Here is a 21,256-nt window from a genome sequence, read left to right as displayed (position 1 = left end):
TTGTATAAAGAATGAATTTGTAATCATTTCCTAATTGAATTGGGGTCCTAATCGTGACATCATAATTATATTAATATTTAATATTTATATTTACACACATATATATAGGTAAAAGTATCACGGATATCTCTATATTATGAGTCATATTGTATTTTTGTCCTCTCTACTAAAAAAAATGGACAAATTAATTCATGTACGTTAAATTAAAGAACAAATTGGTCATTCAATTAAAATTTTCATCCTTTTCTACTATACAAAATCGATCCTTGCTTGTCAGCATGATGTACACGTGGCATGTCACGTATCACTATCTAATTATTCCGTCAACCATGCTAATTACAAATGAATAAGATTTTTAACAGAAAGGACCAATATGCTCTTTGAACTAACATATAGAGACTCATTTGCCCATTTTTTTAGTAGAAATGGTAAAATGCAATCTAACTCTTAATACAAAAGTCTCAATTATACTATATATATTTGCTTCTGTATATATTACATATTAGTAAAGACTAAGAAACTTGAAAACAAATTATAAATGTCTATGAAAATATATTTGATTTGGTGCATCAGGCCGACGGAACATCTGCAACTTGATTATAATTATCATCATCTATACACACACACACACACACACACACATATATCAAATTGTACAAGAGGCAAACACCAATATAAATAAACTCTGAAATGGTCAATTAAAGGCCATGCTTCGTTAGGAGTTTTGTCATAAAGAAGAGGAAATTATCATAAAGATCTTAGTATTTGATATAATAATAATATGGTCTTAGTGTATGTGATTATAGCCTCTCCACTTGAAAATTTCGGAGCATCTATATAATGATATTAATAATAATAAGACAGGCTGCCCGATTCTCCTAGGCAGCAGCACCATCAATTAATATTTGTAAGCCTGCTCTCAGGACTGTGTTTAACTTCTATACATTGGTTTAAAAAGACCAAAATTTAACTCAACCAATCGCCTCAGGAACACAATCTGATAGTTAACTCAGCCCTAAGATGGAGGGTACCATTTATAAAGTAAATACTATCTTCTGCCACGAAAGATGTCCAAGGTACAGCGAATAAATTCCTGTAGCCAACCGCCTTGCCGCCGGTGAATGTGTAGTTCCCTTTGTATTTACAAACAAACTCTTCTGTCGGCTTTAATCTTGCTGCGAATTCGTAGTCCACCGTGAAACTAGTGGAGCCCTTTTCCTGCATTCCTAAAAACAACCCCAAGCAATGGAAAGAGCTTTGTTGGTCCATGTTGCAATGTGCTGATAGGAAGAAACCTTGTCCCCCTAGGTGGAATGCCTGAGAATAGACTCGTCCGGATGGGAACAAGTTTACACATTCCTCCCTCTTCAAGTCGAGGTACACGACACATTGCTGACGGGGAAGTTCGAATTCCACTACCTTAACGGGCCGATATTTGTAAGCTCGCTCAACGAATCGATGGTTTGAGGTTGCAGATTCCTCTGCAGCCAAGCTTCGTTGTCTATATGGGGCATCAGCCTTGTAAAAGAGGGCCTCGAGCACAAGTTTCGATGCGACGTCTTGATCAAAATCATTACATGTTAATACCTTCTTAAGTTTCCGGCAAGTCATGTAAGGGAAACGAATATATTGTGCAAGGTGTGAACCAAGCACTTCTCTTCGGTCTTCTAGTTTTGGGTATTGAGCCCTGGCCCACTTCAACACGAAATCATACACCGCATCTTCGGATGCAATCTGAAGATCATCACTGGCCAATATTGCCTGGATCCCAGCTAGTGGCAAAGCCATTACCTCTTCTTGGAACCTGGAAAAAATATGCCCCGAAATCATACACATATAAGCCTCTAAATATGCATAATTTCCACTTTGACTAAAAGGTTCCCTGGAGATCAAGGCTCCCTATTTTGAGGGTTGGAGAAGGTTGGTTATTGTAGACAGTCTTCCCCCTGCTTGGATAATGTGGGAGAGAATTTTACCAAAGACTAGCACTAAGGCTTTGCTTAGTATTTAAATTCACTAGGGCAATGTAGAGACGAAAACGGTTAAAGCACCTGGGAGGTCACTGTATTATAGAGACTGGGTCAAATTAATTCCTCTATTATTAAATGGATCACTTTAGTCCTTATATTACTAAAAAGAATCAAATAAACATTTTCGGTATAAAAAGATGTCTTGAATTTTTTTTTTCAATTGCAAAAAAACATTTCATTTATAGAACCATAAAAACTTTAAAAATATTAACTCCGTTAAATAGTAAATGTTAACTTTATTCCAATTTAACCTTATTTGATTCTTTTTAATAATACAAGGACTAAAATGATTCAGTTACTAGTAAAGGGACTAATTTGATCAAGTCCCTATAATAGACGGACATCTCAGGTACATTCACCAGATGGAAACTTATCAAACGTATAAAATATTTGTTTCCACACAGTTAACTAGACAAGGTAAGCAACAACATAGCCAAGCTAATAAAACTATCGATCTCATGTCAAAAAGAACAGGAGCTTACTTGGTCACGTCCTTGTAACGGGCAGCGAGATACTGCTTTGCGGCATCAGTCAAAGGTTGGACAGCTTCACCCATTAATACACTCGAGGGAAGATCCAAATAAAGCAGAGCTGATTCTGGTGTCATAGGCAAATTGTGTAATAACCAACTGCAATATCTCATGCATGAGGCAACCTCAAATTTGTCAGCAGCCATCAACACATCAAGCAAGGCTGGAGCTGTGGTGACAGATAAGGTGTTGCTATACATAAAATTCAAAAGCTCCAAAAGGGCATCTTCCTCTGTAAATAATAGTACAAACATGCATCGTCATTTAACTTTGACTGCTCAAACTTGTTTGATTTAAGTAAAAATAACCATGAAGCAAATATAGACAAGTTTATAATATACCGGAGGCATTGATTCTTAAGGTTACATGCCGTTGCTCTGATTCCCTCATCCCATTTGAGAAAAGCTATAAGTAATCAATAATCAAGTAATTAAATACCAATAAAGAGAAAGGGCGAAAAATATTCCAACAAGTTATATTTTCAATCTAGCAATACAAATCTCTCTTTCTATTTGCTTTTTAACAAAATTTTATGAAGAAAAGTGATCACTTACCTTGTAGAAGAATGGACTTTTCGCTGCTAAAATGGGAGAGCTGATATGCAATGTTTTAACTCTCAGAACTGTAGAACAATCCATGCTCCAACTTGATTCATTACTATTTTCATCTTCATCACCTACAAAAGTTCTAAGCAAGGTAAAAGAAATGTACTATACCAGTTTGCAACAAACCAGACCCAAGTAATATACAGTCATGGCGCGCAATGAGCAAGAGTTTAAACTGAACAAATAAAAATCATCTACTAAGTTTCTATCCCAAAATAGAGATATTTCCTTTTCCTTTAGCAGAATAAATTCTATATATAACAATAAGCTTGTGGTAAAAGTACGATGGAAGCCCCTGTAATAGGAGTCAGATTGGATTTTGCCTCCTTTACTAAAAAAAAGAGCAAATTACTCCCTGTACATTAAATCAAAGGGCAAACTAGTCCTTTCAGGTAAAATTTTCATCCATTTCTACTGTTAAAAACTGGTGTGGTTGATGGAATAACCAGACAGTTCCACGTTGCGTGCATGATGACATACAGGAACCAGTTTTAACAGTAGAAATGAATAAATTTTTTAACAGAAGGGCCAATTTGCTCTTTGATCTGATGTAGAGGGACTAATTTGCTCATTTTTTTAGTAGAGGGAGGGAAAAATGCAATCCTACTCCTAGTACAAGAGCCTCCATGGTACTTTTACCTAAGCTTGTTGTATTTTTCTCTTTTGCTCGATTGTTATTTGCTAAAAAACCCAACAACCTGTGGCAACCTTGTACAAATAAAAGTTCCTAAAGTCTCGACATAAGAGAACATAAGCAGTCAATCAACAAAATAGTTCATTGTCTAAACAACATGGAAACCTGAATGTATTTCTTCAGCCATTGCCACAGCCTCTGCCTCTGCATCTTGATTTTCGCAGCCCGCACCATCATCCATATCAGGCTGGCTATCATTTAAAATCTGCTCCTCAGGACATAAACTAAGATCCAAAACTGGAGAATGTAAAATAAAAGCAAAATTATTAGAAGCCAACCAATATTATAAAATAGACTATGTTTAAATATATCATAACAAGTAAGCATCCATAAGCATGGAACAAAGTAATCTAGGAATCAAATCCCCTGATGGAAACAAGTGAGACAAACACAAAAGACCATGGACAAGTTTATATGTTAAAAATGAGTAAATCTCAACTCTTTGAAATCCATCTCGACAACATTATCATGTGATCGGCTCTCAACATCATTTTTTAGCCCATCAAGCTATTTTGCTCCACTTCATTATTTTCGAAGTATCAGCATCCAACAAGCAGTGTCCGACCCAAATTCGGACATAACTACAGGGATATAACCCTCGAATGATCCTCCAACTACATAGAATAAGAAAAGAATTAAACATAATTTTGTGTCGAGCACTCACACCTAAGTCCGAATAACATAGCTTTCAAGTTCTTTGCTCTAAAAAGGCTATGCCTTTTGTGTACAGAGAGAAATAGCATTTAAGACCATCCAAAGAAAGAGCAATCTCCAGCACAATTTTTCATTTACAAAATTTCCAAACAAGTAAAATCCTTATAAATTTTGTTTAAGTGGCTGTATTCCATAAAGTTTCCTCTCTTTTTTTCATAACATTTTCCTTCAAATTTTCCATTTACCCAAACAAGTATATCCTTGAATTTTTTTATTTATTTTCCCTCTCAACTCTGGTCTACAAAGAACAGCTTTAACAATTAAATAATAGTTGCTTAAATTTTCTATTACATTTCATTTTCTAAGTTGACCAAACAGAATAAATAAATAAATAAATAGCAAAATAGGGAACAAACCGATTTCCTTCTTGATATCCTCCCGGCGCCTTTTGCGGTGGTGGTCCCAATCGGAGATACCGGTGCAATCTTCACCATCAGGGTGACACTCCGATCGGACACCCATAATCTCGATCCGAAGAAGCCGGTCGGAGAAATTACTATCGTTGAAAGCGAAACCGAAATCACCATCGGAGCCGGAGCCAGAGGCTCCATGCCGGAACCTCGAACCCATATCCGTCGTGGGGTCCGAATTCAATTGGTCTTTCATCCCAAATAAAACAGCTAAAAACCCAGTCCTTTGTTTTTTTGTTACGTTAAACAAAAGGGAACCCTAGCATTGTGAGCAGGCGTTATCCACGTCGAGGGAGGAGAGAACTTTGGTGCTACCAGCTGTAGCACCAATTTTACAAATGCCCACATTATTAACTGTACAATCTGTTTTCCCTATGTAAACATTACTATTCCATTTCACAAATCACTCCTAAATTTTCTGCCCAATAATGTTGTAACATCTGTCATCTTTTTTAAAACTTAAATTAAATTAGGTCATAATTCATAAATTTAGTTTTTAATAGAAGGAATTATTAATTTACACCGACTTAAATTTATTTTATATCTCTTTTACAATTAATATTTTACGGTCTAATAGTTATATTTCATATTTTATCCATATAAATTATACATCAAATTTTTAATTATTTATTTTAAGTGAATATTTTCGATCGTTAAATAAATATTAATATATATATAAGATCAGTTCGAAAATTTACATGCGTAACAATTATATTGAAAAGTTCAATGGCGAAATAGTTAAAATATTAATCGAGGATGTAAGTGGATCACTCCCTTTAATATTTATTACTTTTTATCATTTCAACACTAATTTTATTTTTCGATCATTTTCACTTTCAACTTTTAACATTTAATTAAATTAATAATTTTTAGATGAAACGATTAAATAAACTCTTAAAAATTTAATGACATTAAAGTGATAACTCGTAGTAATTCACATTTATTGCATAAAAATCAGAAAATTAACAAAAATATTTTAAAATTTCAAAATATTCATAAAAACAAATATCTACATCGGTAATAAAGTATACATTATATGAAATGTCATCAATATCATTAAAATTTATTAGTTTATAAGTTTTTTGCAAAAAAAATTTAATTAAGTTTGAATATCGAAAGAAATGATAAAAAATAAAATTAAGACTGAAATGACAAATAAGTAAATATTAATAATAAATTTATTATTGTGCCTTACATTAAATAAATTAATAATATATTTATAATTAAATAAAACAATAAAAGCTAAACTTTCATATCACATACTACAAGAATATTATCATAAAGTCTACTTAAGATCGAGTTATTAAGTATTGTAGTTCTTTATATTTAGTTTTAGATATTTAAAATAAAACCTCCATACAACCAAGCGTTTGTAGTCCAACGGTTATGATAATTGCCTTCCAAGCAATAGATCCGGGTTCGACTCCCGGCAAACGCAGGCAATATTGTTTTAGAACACTTTCAGAAACTTGGTTCAACAAAGTCAAAATCTTATTACTTTAATCAATTTAATTCCATTTTACAATCAACTTCAATATACTTGTATTTTTACAAAACCATACAACTTGTTTGATATCATAATATGAGAATACAACCCAAGCAAATACTAAGTGCTAGCTTTGTGATCTAAACCAAGTTTTTTACACATTAATAACACCCATTTCATGCTATATATAGCTCAACAAACCATGAGACACATTATTTACCAAAATTTATGAAGAACCTAAGGTGGTTTTATTATGTTTTTTCTGGAGGTGAAACCGACGAGATCTCGAAGTAAGTTGGCCTTGGGGTTGAGGGGCAACCTACGGATCGGATTAGATCTTCCACAGCTAGCACGTGAAACTTAGGGGGTGAATTCAGTGCGGTGTTGTCGACTCGGTGCTCATATATTTTTCCCTTCTTGTCGAGTTTGTATTCAGAAGTGCCATCGAATCGACCATGACTTTCCCATGGGACTCGTGGAATGCCATGGATGGTCCAGCGAACCATTATGACATTCTCCATTGGCTGCCATACACTGACAATGTCAAGCCAGAGAGCTTTGAAAAATATCCTCCCATGGAATCGCAGTGCCGAGAAGAATGACTTATAATTGTCGATTCCGATGAAAGTATTGAGAGGATCTTTGAATACAATATCATCCCTAAATAGAGGAGAAGTAACTTTGTCAGAATATGGAGTATAAAGACGGACAGAATATGGGAAAATTAATCCTCCTGCATCTATAGAGGTGTCACGTAGGAAAGCTCGTAATCTATTTGCACGAGGAAGGCAGCAGCATGCATTGACCTAGCGGCATATGCTATTATGCACGTAAGGCATAACTTTATCCAGTATTGTCAAGACAAGCACCTAGGCATTGCGCCTTAGCATCAAACAACAGCACCTCAAACCTCTTTGGCCAGGCGCATTCAGTAGGCACAAGCTCGACACCCCTACGCATGCATTTTTGTAAGGCAATACACAAAAAAAGAAAAAAACCATATTTGAAAAGGGATCCTTCTCAATATTTGTGTATACGAAGACAGGCACAGGACCAAAAGAAATCATGCATACCAGCCAACAAAATTAAAAGAAAAGTTAGATTGTTCACTAAACAAATTTGACCAACATTCAGAGTTTATTATCATAAGTATAAATTTTAAGCTTATTATACACACAAGCACGTACATGACTAATAGACATACAAAAATGCACACACATGCATGTTGCACCTTATTTCACTCGAGCAAAAGCGCTTCTCTTTCGAGCTTTGTGCCTTGGTCAATAGAAGGGTTCAAACGCATAGAGTGCACACCTTAACAAAACCACCTTTGCCATCCATCAATTTGTAAAACCAATCAAACATGGACACTATTAACAGAGCTCTCTATGTTCTAAGCTAAGAGCCAATACTTTCTTCCTTATACACCACACACAAACACTAAACAATCAACTTTCAAGCAAAAGACCAATATTCAAAAACATCTAATTACATAAAAAAACATAAGCTTAGGATGAATTAGTACGAAGAAATCAAATACGGGAAAATTGAATCCGAACCTGTAAATATCAAAACTGAGCTCTCTGTAGAAGATGTCCGGCAACTCCTCTCTCAAGGTCCGAATAGCGTAACCCATATTCACGTAATAATCCTGCTTTTCCTCTTCCTCTTTGCTGGACTTCGATCCTCGCTTCACCGGAGCCGAAAATTGTACGTACAACCTCAAGTTTTGGCTCAAACCCGAAACCGTACTGCCGACATCTTTAACACCGACCCTAGCGTTGGTCTTTGACCAAACTTTCTCGTCGTCGTTCTTCGAAATCGCGCAGCTCTTGAGGAATTTATGGTGAGGAGTAGGGATAGAGAAAATTTTTGCAAAGGCGGTGGAAACTTCAGGTGAAGGCATGAGAAATGTCATCTCGAAGTACTTTTCTAGAGAAAATTTGGAGCAGAGAAGGTGGGATTAAACGAAAGGAATGAAGTTAAATGCCATTTTCTTTGGACGGAATAAAACGTGGGAAATTTCCAGGATAGGGTTGTTTGGATAGCCAGAGAATCTAAGAGGGATGGCGGTTGTTTTTTTTAAAGTATCTATCTGAACCGGCCCATGATTAATTTTCTAATTAGAATTACTCATAGTACTCTCTAATCAATAAGATAATCGATAGAAATATTGGGTCCTTTCCAATCACTAAGATAATAGGTAGAAAAATGGGGTTTGAAAAAAGCAGCGGAAAATACGTTTCTTATATTAATAATAATATTCATAATAATCAATGTAAGACTCAATCAAACGCTAATCCTTATCTTAAATAAATAAGTGTTTATATTTCTTATTTCTTATTTAATTTTGCACTATTCTCTTATTTTTTCCTATTAAAATCTAGTTTCTCGATTTTAAATTGAGTAAATTACACCAAAAGGTTACTAAATTATTATTAAGTTTATGTTTTAGGAACTCAGTTTTATAAAGTTGCAAAATGGTAACTAAACTATTCGAAAGTTTTCATTTAAAGTCATTGAACTATTCGAAAAATTTTATTCAAGTCATTGGGATGTTAAGTTTTTTTTTTAATCCATCTAGTGAGCTCCGAGTGACGATTCGATGATCAGTATGATGGATTAGTGTCTATCAACAAGTAGAAGAACATACATTAAGTTCAAGTCGATTTGACGGCCAGTATTGGATATTAAAGAAGAAAGTTGTTTGGATTTTGTTTCGTAGAGTTATGATGTTCAAAGTTGTTCATGATAAAAAAACAGAATTGTAGAAAAGAAGTGAAATGAAAGCTTTAAATTGGAACAAACGGTGTAAACAGAGAAGGCCATACAAGAGCAGTTTTAACAGCTCAGTAACTTAAATGAAAACTTTCGAGTAATTCAATGACCATTCTGTAACATTTTTGAAGTTGAGTGACCAAAACATAAATTTATTAATAATTTAGTGACATTGGGTGTAATTTACCATTTTAAAATCCAAGAATAACACTCCCCTATATCTAATTTTAAAAAAATAAAGTACAATTTATAATACTAATAATAGACTTTCACTAAATTTGAATATATGGTATTCGAATGGAAATAAATTAATATCATTGTTAAATAAATAAAAGGATGAAATCCTTGAAATTAAAAAAATAAAAGAATTAAAATCTAAAATTCAAAGAGTATAGATACTGAATCTGGAATTAAACCTTTAAAGAGAAGAAACTTTAAAATAAATAAAAATACTATTTATTGATGATTATATTATAATTAAAAATTAAAGAATTAAATTTTAGAAATTCAAAGAGTATAGATACTGAATCTGGAATTAGACCTTTAAAGTGAAGAAACTTTAAAATAAATAAAAATACTATTTATTTATGATTATATTATTAAATTGTTATTAAAATAATATTTTATTTTTATTAATAAATTTTGAATATTAACAATATTTTATTAAAATTATAAAATAAATTATTTATCATTCAATATTTCTATATTTTAAATTCACTCCAAATTTTGAATTTTAGTAATTTAAAAATTGGAAGAAGGATTGTATGAATCTGTGATTTCACATCATCCCTATCTATTTCAATAAAAGAATGATAAATCAGATTTTTCCTCCTAATTTTCAACCTTCTCCTCTTGAAAAATTCAAATCTAACTAAAAATGCTAAATATTAGGAGGAAAAATTGATTTGTCATTCTCCTATTGGAAAATGATAAAGATGATGTAGAATCACGATTTCATATAATCCATTCTTTTAAAATATGACACAAACTCATTCAAAATCTTTATATATAATAAGGATGGATATATTTTTATATATTGTATTTTTTTGAAACTTTACAAGTACAGTAGAACCAAAGAGCAATTATAAATACATGTATGAATAATCATCAAGTGTCGAATCGAACCATTACATCATAAACATATTAAGAATTGAAATAAATAATCAAACTATTATAGCATAAACAAATTATGAACCGAAACAATCTAGACAACGGATTAACTATTTGACTATTAAAACTATAATTTCCACATGGTAAGAACTTATGATGTGACTTGAAAGCTTACACATTTAATTGCGCTCGATGAGTATCAATACTTGGGATTCAATGCTTCGCTTTTGTCATTTGTGTCAAGGTATCATTGGTGATAAGTACATAATTCTCAATTTATTTGTGATATTTTTCGTTTTGAATTATACTATTTATGTTCTTAAATATATATATTTTTTTATTTATTATTCATTTATAGAATAATTATAGAAAAATGAGCTTAAAATTTATTTTTGATAAGTTTTTGCAAATTAGACTTCACTTAACACAACTTCAACATTCTGGCTATAATTTGAGCTACAAGATTTCATTTTAGGCCTATAATATACTGATTCAAATGGAATTAGAACTTCTAAAAGAAGTTGTTTCACAACTCAAGCTGTAAAAACATTAGGAAGGCATTGAAAAATGACCTAAAAGTTTGACACAAAAGTTATCAAAATGCCTACAAAAATTATACTTTATTTAATTAAGGAATTTTTATATTTTTATCCAATATATTATTTTTGCGCTATACATAGAAATTATTAGGTTAAACCAGAGACATAAACATAGCTACTTAGTTTTATTTCATGAGTTTCTAAACTCTTTCTAGTTAAATTTTTTTCAAAGTTTGATCCTCAAAGTTTGTGAGATCTAATTGTTTTAATATTTTTTGTATTCTTTGGTATTTACATGTCTTCTGATTTAATAATAAATATTCAGATTTGTTGAATATTGATATCATATTCAATTGCTTAGAATATTTGTCTTGTCAATTAGAATTGTTAAATCCATATTTGTTTAATTTATTCTAATACTGTGACAAACAACATAGGTGGATATGATGGAGATATGCATTTTATGTTGTGTGGGTATGTGATCTAACTTAAATGAACCTGCTAAGGTCAGTTTGTTAATTAAAACTAGCTCTACCAATAAAATAAATTCTTAGCGCGAAATTATAGGGTTGTTTATTAGTAAGAGAAGTAAATTCAAGCGGGTTACCCCCATGTTATGGAGACAGTAAGGAGAGATTGGTTGCTAGGTGCAATGTTGGCAACTATGACTAGTTTATTAAAGAACACTGAAAGTTATTTTTGCATCGATGATCAAATTTACGAATCAAACAGATATTTTACCTTTGGCTAGAATTTCATCTCATCGACTTTCTTATATTTTATTTTACAATATCTTTTTACTTTATTTTAAATTTAATTTTAGTTTTAAATTTTAACTCTTTATTTTTTTTGTTTTACTTGATTATTAGATAAATAAAATTATCATCTACGTCTATATATTCGACTCTACTCACTGCTATCTACAAATTTATTTTTGAGTAAAAAAAATTTTCTGTCTCAACAACCATATAATTATCAATTACATTAATGTTTTTTTTTTGCAATTTATTAAATTTATCATAATAAAGATTGTTGACACCATTTTTTTGAATAGAAAATGGGGTCGACTTGGGTTTTAAAAAACGAAAACGAAAGTGGGAGTCGCCACCAATCTTTTTTTATGATGTGTGATTGGATCACCTCAAAAAGTGGTTGTTTTTAATAAACGGTTTGACTTTATTAAAACAACGATTTTGGTCCACGAAATTAAAAAAACAGGTTCGGGAGTCGGTTACGTACGAGGAAGGATTAGCACCCTCGTAACGCCCAAAATTGGTACCTAGTCGATTAGTTAATGTCTTGATGTCGAAAATCTGAAAACTTTAAAGAGATTTAAAATGCGATCCTTGTATTAAAATGTTGAAAATTTTCAGGAAAAATGGGCATATTTCACATTATTCGAGAAAGAGAATCATATCCAGTACGTTAGGACACATTGTCTTGAATTCTTGATACGTAAAAAATGCTTATTTAAAAGATATTTTAGCCATCTCGGGTTTAAAAATAAGATCACGACCAGTAAGTTAGGACGCGGTTTTTTTAAAATCCCGAGATCGTTTGAAATTTGAGTTCGAAAAATTCATGCATTTAGATTTATCGTGAAAATCGAAACCCAGTAAGTTAGGGTACGATTTTCTCGAATCTAAACATGAAATGCCATTTTTAAAACAAATATTGTTATATCGAGTAAAATAAAACACGAAATCGTAGTAAAAATGTGAAAGCAAATTACATTTTGTTATGCATGGCAAAATCATAATGAATACGAAAGTATAAAAATGATATGAACAACGATAATGACATAAAATAGATAAAAAGTCAACCTTACAACCTACAAACAATAAAATATAAAACGAATAAAAATTAAAACATTCATTCAAAATAATAATGGAAATGAAATAAATAAAAAGTAAATACAAAATAAAACAATAGTAATGAATAAAAATATAATATATATGTATGTTAGAATTATAAAGTATAAAATATACGTATGTATATATAAGAATATGTAAGCATGTATATATACATAGATTATAAAATATAGATATGTATATAAAATGAGTATTTGTATTAAATAAGTTGAAAATATATATATACGTATACATATATAAACAATTATATAATAATAATAATAATAATATAATAAAACATATATATCTAGAATTTACATAGGTAAATATAAATAAAAATAACTATAATAATAACTATAATAATAGTAAAGATAATAATAGTAATAATAGATATAATAATAACTAAATAATAAAATTGCTAAAATATAGACTAAATCGAAATAAAAACGAAAATATTGGGCGAAATCGAAATAAAAAAACAAAAAAAGGATTAGATTGTGTCACGCGCCGAAAGAGGGGGGACCAAAATGATAAATACCCCAAAGACCCAAAACGCTGCGCTTCAGTGGGGATTAAAATGAACCAAAATAAAATTTTGTGGCCAAATTGCAAATATGCAAAAACTTCCGTGAAAAAGCCACAAAATCAAAGGTATCAATTGCGCAAATAAACCCATAAACGAAAACGCGCGAACCATTCCCTCGGGTCGGGTCATCACGCGGGTCAGAGAAGGCTGAAACGGCGCTGTTTTGTATTGCTATTTAAACAGAAAGTTTTTACAAAAATTCATTTTTTACAGTTAAAATAAAAAAAAACTCAAAATCATTCTCTTTTCTCTCTGTTTCTCAAAAAACGATTCCCATTCTCCCCCTTTTGAATCCGCCCGACGGCGGTGAACTTCATGTGACAGCTTCACCGTTGCCTCGCCAACTTCAGCCGTCTTGAAAAAAATAAAACAGTCCTCCCCTTTGAGCCGTTTACGCTTTTACGGCCAAAACGAAACCCCAAAGGGTTTCTACGGCCTTGCCGCACGGAGGGAACACCGACGGTGGCATGACGCAGTTAAAAGACACCTCCTTTTGATTTTTAAAGAAGAGAAATCAAAATAAAAAATGTGAAAAGTAAAAGAAAAAAAAAAAAAAAAAAGCAAAATCACCTTCAAAATTTTTTCTTTTGATTTACGAAAGTCCAGAAAATAAGGAAGCCGAACCCTTACATCGATAATCTTGACTTTTATAGCAGAAAATTACATGTTTTTCTATTATTTTTCTATTTTTTGTTGCTATTGTTTGGTTGCTTTTTTTGTTTTCTTCCTTGCAGGTGACAACGCAAGTGGATTGGTCGACATGACCGTGGCGGTGGTGGCGTGGTGTTGGTGGCGACGTGACGTGGCGGCAGCAGAGCTAGGGGGTAGAGGGCTGCGGCGCTAGGGTTTCTTTTCTGAAACCCTAGCTTGACTTTTGGGGAATTGGGCTCCGAATTTGAGCCTTAGGTTTGGGTTAGGCTAGTTGGGCTTATTTTTGGGTCTGTTATTGGGCTATTCGGGTTTAGGTAGGTTATTGGGCTAAGGTTTGCTGGGTTAGTATTTGTTTAGGTTTTTTTGGGCAAAATTGGGTTTGTCTGACTAAGTTGTGAAGCCCAATTTCACCGAACCTACCAAAAAACAAATTTCAGCCCAAATGGCCCAGTTACATTACAAAATTAATTGGACCAGCCCAAATACAAACCATAGGCCCTAATACAGCCCAAACCCAATGAAAAACTAGGGTTTCAGAACCCTTGTTTCCCCCATGTGCGTCGTACACCTCTGCAGTACCCACTCTTCTGCCACCGCCGTTCGCTACGTCCCATCCGCACCTGCCTCTGACATCGCGCCGTTCGTCCATCACCCTGCAAACACGCAACACAAGCAGAAGCAGAAGGAGACAATACCAAAATTTTATTTTTCTTTTGGCTATAAAGCCGATTTGTAAGAAACGAAAAAGGGGGGAATCGGTTTTAAAAAACTGATCTTTGCATCTGTAAAAAGGTCTCTTTTTCACAAATATTCAGCAAATAAAATACAACATTTTCAAGAAGATATATTTTCAGTTTAGGTATTTACTTAGGTTGTTTACTCCTATTTTTTATTTTTTTTCTATTTTATATACGAAAACAAAAAGAAAAGGGAAAAAGGAACTCACCGGGAGTCGCTCCGTCTTCTCGCCATCGGAGACTCCTTCTCCGGTGACAGAACCGATTGAAGAGAGGCATAATGGTCTTTTCCCTTTTATTTTCGGTTGTTTTGAGGCTAGATCCAGGCTCAGGAGGTCGAGATCTAGAAAATAATTTTTTTTTGCCTTCGCCGGCCATCGTCTTGTGGCCTTGACGCCGGCGATCGGAGTCCGGCACGGTGGCCATTGGCCGAGCCAAGATCGAGGAGGGGGCTAGAGAGAGTTTAGAGAATTTTTTTTAATGAATGGATGAAAAATGAAAATTTTTAAAAAATTTTGACTTAAATAGGGCCCATGAAACGGCGTCGTTTTGAGCTTCAGCACCAATAGCCAAAACAGAGTCGTTTAGCCCTTTAACCGGCTTCGACCCGACCCACGACCCAGGGTCCGCGTGTTTTTGTGCGGGTGGGTTATTTACGTGCGCGGTCCTTCCGATTTTGAAGCGCGTTGCAATTTCCCCTTTTCGTTATTTTCTTTTATTTTTAATTTAGCCCCAGAGTTTTATTTTGGTTTCATTTTGGTCCACTGCAGCACTGCCTTTTGGGGCTATGGTCTATTTACCATTTTGGTCCCCCCTCTTTCGGCGAATGTCACAATTTAATCCTTTTCGTTTTTTATTTTAAATTCGCCCAATATTTTTATTTTTATTTCAATTTAGTCCGCATTTTAGCACTTTTATTATTTAAGTTTATTATTATTATTATTATTATTATTATACTAATATAATTGCTTCTATATATATATGTATATATGTGCCCATATGTACGTTTATTTTTTTATATATACTATAGTTTATATATGTATGTATTTACATGCCTATATACATTCTTACATGTATTCTCTTTTATTTGCATAAATATATATATATATATATATATATATATATATTACATATCCTTTATACTTCTACTCTTTATATTTTATGTATTCCATAACTTTTATATACATATATACATTCACTTATTTTATGATTTATAACTTAAATATGTTTATATATATACATGAACATTTTATTTCCTACTATTTGTATTGTTATTGTTATACTATTTGATATTTATTTATTTATTTATTCATGTATTTGTTATTATTTTTAGGAAATGCTTTAATTATCTCATATACTAGATTTGTTATTTTATGTATTTTATTTCTTTTGATTATTGCTTATATTAGTTTTACTTGTATTATCATTATCATTGTGTTATACATGTTAATATTGCATTTATTCCTACCATTTTATGTTAAGTTAATTTTATTTAATATGGTTTTAAATAAAACCAAATCTTGTATTTAGATTCGAGAAGGTCGTACCCTAACTTACTGGTTTTGATTTTCATAATAAATCTAAATACGAATCTTTTCAAACTCAAGTTTTAAACAATCTCGGGAATTAAGAAAAGATTGTGTCCTAACTTCTGGGCATGATCCATTTTCTAAACTCGAGATAATTAAACATCTTTTAAATAAGTAAATTTTAACATCATTCGCATATCGGAATTGAGACATTGTGTCCTAACTTCTGGATCGATGTTTTCTTTCTCGATTAATGTGGAACGCGCCCCTTTTCCCAAAATTTTCAACATTTTATTACAAGGATCGTATTTTTAAATTTCTTTAAAGTTTTCAGTTTTTTGACAGTAAGACATTAAGTAATCAACTAGGTATCAATTTTGGGCGTATCGAGGGTGCTAATCCTTCCACGTGCGTAATCGACTCCCGAACCCGTTCTTCTGAATTTCGTGGACCAAACTTGTTGTTTTAATAAAATCAAACCGTTTATTAAAAACAACCACTTTTCGAGGTGATCCAATCACACCTCATAAAAAACGATTGGTGGCTACTTCCGTTTCATTTTTCAAAATTCAAGTCGACCCCGTTTTCATCAAAAAATGGTGTCAACAGCTTGGCGACTCCACTGGGGACTTTAAATAAGAGAGTCAAGCCACGAGTTGATTATTTCTTGTCTTTTTGTCGAAATTTGAAAATCTGATTTAAATTTACGATCCTCTTATTGCATTTAATTTGTTTTGAGTTATGGTTTTCATCATGTTTTGTATTCTAAATTTTTATATCTCTGCACATTGCATTGCATGACGGTTGGTCACACCTTTTAAGTGGAAGTGAGAAACTACGCCTTCGTGAGGTTTTCACCTCCGCATGGGATAGTGAATCGCTTCCGGGATACATCCGTACCTATGTCTTCCTGAGATTTTCATCTCCGCATGGCCATAGGGAAATGTATCCCCCTGAACCGAACTCGGTCCGCATGAGCCTATAATGGGTGAGAATCGAAGAATCTGCTGGTTCAGGTACCTTCACTTTAGAACCAAACCACATGTAGAAGACCTTAGGAGCCCAAACCCCTAGTAATTACCCGAATAAGTGCTCTTTTTGTTTCTTTCTTGTTTGCTTTTGCTTTGTACTAACCTGTTTGTTTTGGTTATGGATGCATTGCATTTTTATTATAGAAAAGAAGTGTTGATTCAAATTTGATTGCTAAATAGAAAAGCTTGTCATGGAAAATGAATTTCTTGATAAAGTGGAATATAATGTGACTGCCCAAATATGAACCGATTAAACACAACGAAAGAAGGCTAGAAGTCCGTGGAGGAATATAAGACTATGCTTCGTCACTTGAGGATTCAAACCGACAAAGATCATTCGAAAGCAGTCACGAAACTAAAGAGCATCGCGAGGGAGCAATGGGTTGTGGCTCGGATCAAACAAGAAGGAGATAGTAGAGACAGATTTTGAGAAATTAACAAGATTTGATCATAGCATCCGTATGAAGAAGGAGATCAATGTATTCGCCTGGAATATAAGGGCAAAGCCGCATATGTAATCTGTTTTATGTAAAGAAATTTGTCTTATAGAAAAGTTGTTCTAATGGAATTGAATTCAGAATCAATGCCTCTCTTTCTTTTTGCATTCATATCATACATCCGCATTACATACATACATCAACTTCATAAAATAACCCTAATAATTTAAAATATGACAGTTATCCTGGAACATTCTTACGGCACAAGAAAGAAAACAAAAGCAATGGATCAACGGATTGAACGATTGGAACAAATGCAGAAAGAAATGCAAGATAAGATGCAAGAACAATTGGATGTGTTGGAATCCCAAAGAGCCATGATGAGCCAATTGACCCAATTATTGGCTGATAAAGGAAAAGGCTCTGCCATCAATTCGGGAGTTGATCAGGAGGACCATGTTTATCCTCTAGGTTTTACCCCAACTAGCACTCAGGCACAATCGGATATGTGTCAACAAGGAGCGCGTGTTCACATTAGAGCTCAATGCCAGTTTGACACCTCGGCACTAATAAATTTTCAGATAGGCTCAGGTTCTAACCCAGGGGATAATCCGGCTAACCTTGTCGTACCTGATCTGAACGATGTGGCGGAAGCAGAAAAGGCAAGAGAAGATTTACCGAAACAACTTGAAGATAGGTGTAAATGGTTGGAGGAAAAATTCAAAACCCTGGAAAGCGCCGATAGTCACCATGAAATTGATGCGAAAGATCTGAGCTTGGTTCCAGACTTAGTACTCCCTCACAAGTTTAAGATGCCTGAATTTGAGAAATATAGTAGGACCAGTTGTCCCGAAGCTCATATTACTATGTTTTGCCAAAGGATGACCGGGTACATCAACAATGATCAACTGTTGATTCACTACTTTCAGGACAGTTTGATCGGGTCAGCGGCTAGATGGTACAATCAATTGAGTCGAACTGAAATCCACTCTTGAAAAGATTTGGCGCAGGCCTTTATAAAGCAGTACAACCATGTGATGGATATAGCACCTGATAGAATCACCTTGCAAAACATGGAAAAGAGACCTGATGAGAGCTTCAGACAGTATGCCCAGAGATGGAGGGAAGTGGCAACGCAAGTTCAACCACCACTTTTAGAGAAATAGATAACCATGCTTTTTATCAATACTTTGAAAGCTCCATTTCTCAATCACATGTTGGGCAGTGCCACTAAAAGCTTTTCAGACATAGTGATGTCTGGTGAAATGATAGAGAACGACATAAGATGCGGCAAGATAGAAGCGGGAGAAAGCGCCCAAAGGTCGGCTCCAAGGAAGAAAGAGTACGAGATAAACAATGCAAGCGTGTTTAACAATGGCTATCCTAAACCAACCATGATGGGGAAAGCAAGAGTAGTAACCACTAACCATCAAGGTTCTTTAAGGCAGGAATCCAATCCAAGGTCAAATGAAGAAAGGCCCCAATTTACACCAATCCCAATGACATATAGAGAGCTATACCAGAACTTATATGACGCACATATGGTATCTCCCTCTTATCTAAAACCCATAAAACCTCCATATCCTAAATGGTACGACACTAATACCCAATACGAGCATCATGCGGGAATTACGGGGTACTCGATTGAAAATTGTACTATGTTCAAGAAGTTAGTTGAGAGGTTTATTAAGATGGGGATCGTAAAATTTGGCGACCCGTCAGGAACAAATGTAGCAGGGGATCCGCTACCCAATCATGATTGATAATGGAGTGACTACAATGCATGAAGAAGTTGGGGAATGTTCACATCTGTTATTTGAAGAATGGACCTTGATAGATATCTGCTAGGACATTTCTAAGCAATAGGACTGTGGAAGAAAATCCCTGTAGTATTTAGAGCCTACTTAGAGTAATATTCAAAACACGCTTGTTGCTTTTAGCCTAGAGGCAACAAGAAGTCTTTTGTGAAATAGGCTCATTATTTTAATGGAATGCATCTTTGCGATCTTTTGAACCAATATTCTTTCATTTCTTATGAATGATTATTTTTATTCTTTCATCCAAATCATCCTTTCATTCATTCATAATCATATTGTACAGATAATTATTCTTAAATTCATACATTCTTTGTATATTCTCTTGCACCTACAATAGGCCCTGAATATCAACGACATGAATGACACTGCTACAGACTCAGAATCTCCTTTTGAGCGAGACATGTGTTTAGAGGGATCTCACGACTTCGAAGATGACATAGATTATAGCCTATCTTTGGACTTGTTGAAGATGGTAGAACAAGAGGATAAACAGATCCTACCTCTCAAGGAATCATTAGAAATTATGAGTTTGGTGAAGACTAGAATTGACCTAACCACAGAGACGAAGCAATACCTCGTTGAGTTACCTCTAGAGTTCAAAGATGTCTTCGTATGATCGTACCAGGGTATGCCTCGATTCTTATAATAAAACCTGCACAACAGCACGTTGTCAGAAATTTACAGTACGAACGATGCAATTATTTGCCGGGGGAATGCCTCTCTCGTTGAGTTAGCATAGCTTTGCCCATTTGAAGTTGAGTTTCCATCCTTTCAAGATGTTGTTAGATTTTATCCTGATTAAAGAGGAAGATCCAAAGTTCTCTGTCGTAGTTGCGTCCCAAAAAGGCTCTATGAAAGAAATCTGGTACAAAGGAAAGTTTTTCACATACAAGATGAAAGTGAAAGATCTTATGTGGAAGACTTTAGAATAACATTGATTCTGGTCGAAAGGCATGACCTGGACTTGCCTGATCTCATGAGTTCAGACTAAAAAAAAAACTCTACTGGGGCAATGTCGTTCTCCTGTGCTTATCGCGGTTTTGCCTATTGAAGACGAGATTCTTTCTCTCTGAGTTTTTTGGATCCACCTATTGAAGAATTCTTTCTCTATGAGTTTTTTGGATCCAATCTCAATCAAGGAGGAATGTTCAAAGTTATCCATCATGATCAATGCGCCAAAAGCAAAAGATGCAAGCTAAAAAAACAGAAAAAAATAGAAAAAAATAAAAAAAGAATAAAAACAAAAAAAAGAATGAAAAAAAGAGAAGAAGAAGAAGAAGAAGAGAAAAAGAAAAGGAAAAAGGAGAGGCCAAGGTGAAAACCCACAAAGGGCGCCTTGAGACCAAAGGGGATTTGAGTTGAAAACTCAAAAAGGACGGCTCAAATTTTGGAACAAAATGGGGCACGAAGTGATCAGAGCGACTTAAATTTTGAATCAAATTAGGGGCATGGTAGTGATCAGAGCAGCTCAAATTTTGATCAGATCGGGTCGTATGATGATCTTGACATACCTAAATCAACAAGAAAAGGTAGGCGACATCTTGGAGCATCGACAAAGTCCTGAAGATCTCCTAAACACATGTCAAACTCAAAATGGTCTTTCAGAAAGTTTGTACAGAGAAGTTCAAGCTGCGATATCTGGGGCATCTAGTCCTCATACTATTGAATTTGTTATTCTTGGAATACTTCTTTCTTTTCCAAGATACATGTTCCAATTAATTC

General features: G+C 33.8%; 2 protein-coding genes and 1 non-coding gene across 4 annotated transcripts; 1 reads left to right on the top strand and 2 right to left on the bottom strand.

Moving 5' to 3' along the window:
* Positions 1-744: 744 nt before the first annotated feature.
* Positions 745-5,322, bottom strand: LOC105790354 (BTB/POZ domain-containing protein POB1). 2 transcript variants are annotated; one of them, XM_052634575.1, is made up of 7 exons: positions 4,930-5,066; positions 4,299-4,473; positions 3,965-4,096; positions 3,115-3,236; positions 2,902-2,965; positions 2,513-2,792; positions 745-1,804 (listed from the first exon to the last, which is right to left on the bottom strand). In XM_052634575.1, exons 2-7 carry the CDS (start codon positions 4,348-4,350, stop codon positions 985-987), a joined length of 1,470 nt encoding a protein of 489 aa, XP_052490535.1. In that variant the 5' UTR covers positions 4,351-4,473; positions 4,930-5,066; the 3' UTR covers positions 745-984. The 2 variants fall into 2 exon arrangements, with proteins under 2 accessions (XP_052490535.1, XP_012473374.1); XM_012617920.2 differs by lacking the exon at positions 4,299-4,473 and having other exon boundaries at positions 4,930-5,322.
* A 1,027-nt stretch (positions 5,323-6,349) lies between these two features.
* Positions 6,350-6,421, top strand: TRNAG-UCC (transfer RNA glycine (anticodon UCC)). Its single transcript has one exon. It is a non-coding gene; the product is annotated as a tRNA-Gly (tRNA).
* A 35-nt stretch (positions 6,422-6,456) lies between these two features.
* LOC105790353 (uncharacterized) lies at positions 6,457-8,573 on the bottom strand. Its single transcript, XM_012617919.2, has 2 exons — positions 8,029-8,573; positions 6,457-7,129 (listed from the first exon to the last, which is right to left on the bottom strand). Exons 1-2 carry the CDS (start codon positions 8,385-8,387, stop codon positions 6,721-6,723), a joined length of 768 nt encoding a protein of 255 aa, XP_012473373.1. The 5' UTR covers positions 8,388-8,573; the 3' UTR covers positions 6,457-6,720.
* Positions 8,574-21,256: the final 12,683 nt, after the last annotated feature.

Source organism: Gossypium raimondii, chromosome 8 (assembly GCF_025698545.1).
Source record: "Gossypium raimondii isolate GPD5lz chromosome 8, ASM2569854v1, whole genome shotgun sequence".
Classification (NCBI taxonomy): domain Eukaryota; kingdom Viridiplantae; phylum Streptophyta; class Magnoliopsida; order Malvales; family Malvaceae; genus Gossypium; species Gossypium raimondii.
The sequence above is the reverse complement of the archived record's forward strand: the minus strand, read 5'-3'. Positions and strand labels throughout refer to the sequence as shown.

Coding starts and splice junctions, on each gene's coding strand:
- LOC105790353 (XM_012617919.2), bottom strand. CDS start 8,387: ATGACATTTCTCATGCCTTCACCTGAAGTTTCCACCGCCTTTGCAAAA. Junction 7,130..8,028: donor CTCAGTTTTGATATTTACAG/GTTCGGATTCAA, acceptor TCCTCTATTTAG/GGATGATATTGTATTCAAAG.
- LOC105790354 (XM_012617920.2), bottom strand. CDS start 5,179: ATGAAAGACCAATTGAATTCGGACCCCACGACGGATATGGGTTCGAGG. Junction 4,097..4,929: donor GGATATCAAGAAGGAAATCG/GTTTGTTCCCTA, acceptor TACATTCTCCAG/TTTTGGATCTTAGTTTATGT. Junction 2,793..2,901: donor CTTAAGAATCAATGCCTCCG/GTATATTATAAA, acceptor TATTATTTACAG/AGGAAGATGCCCTTTTGGAG.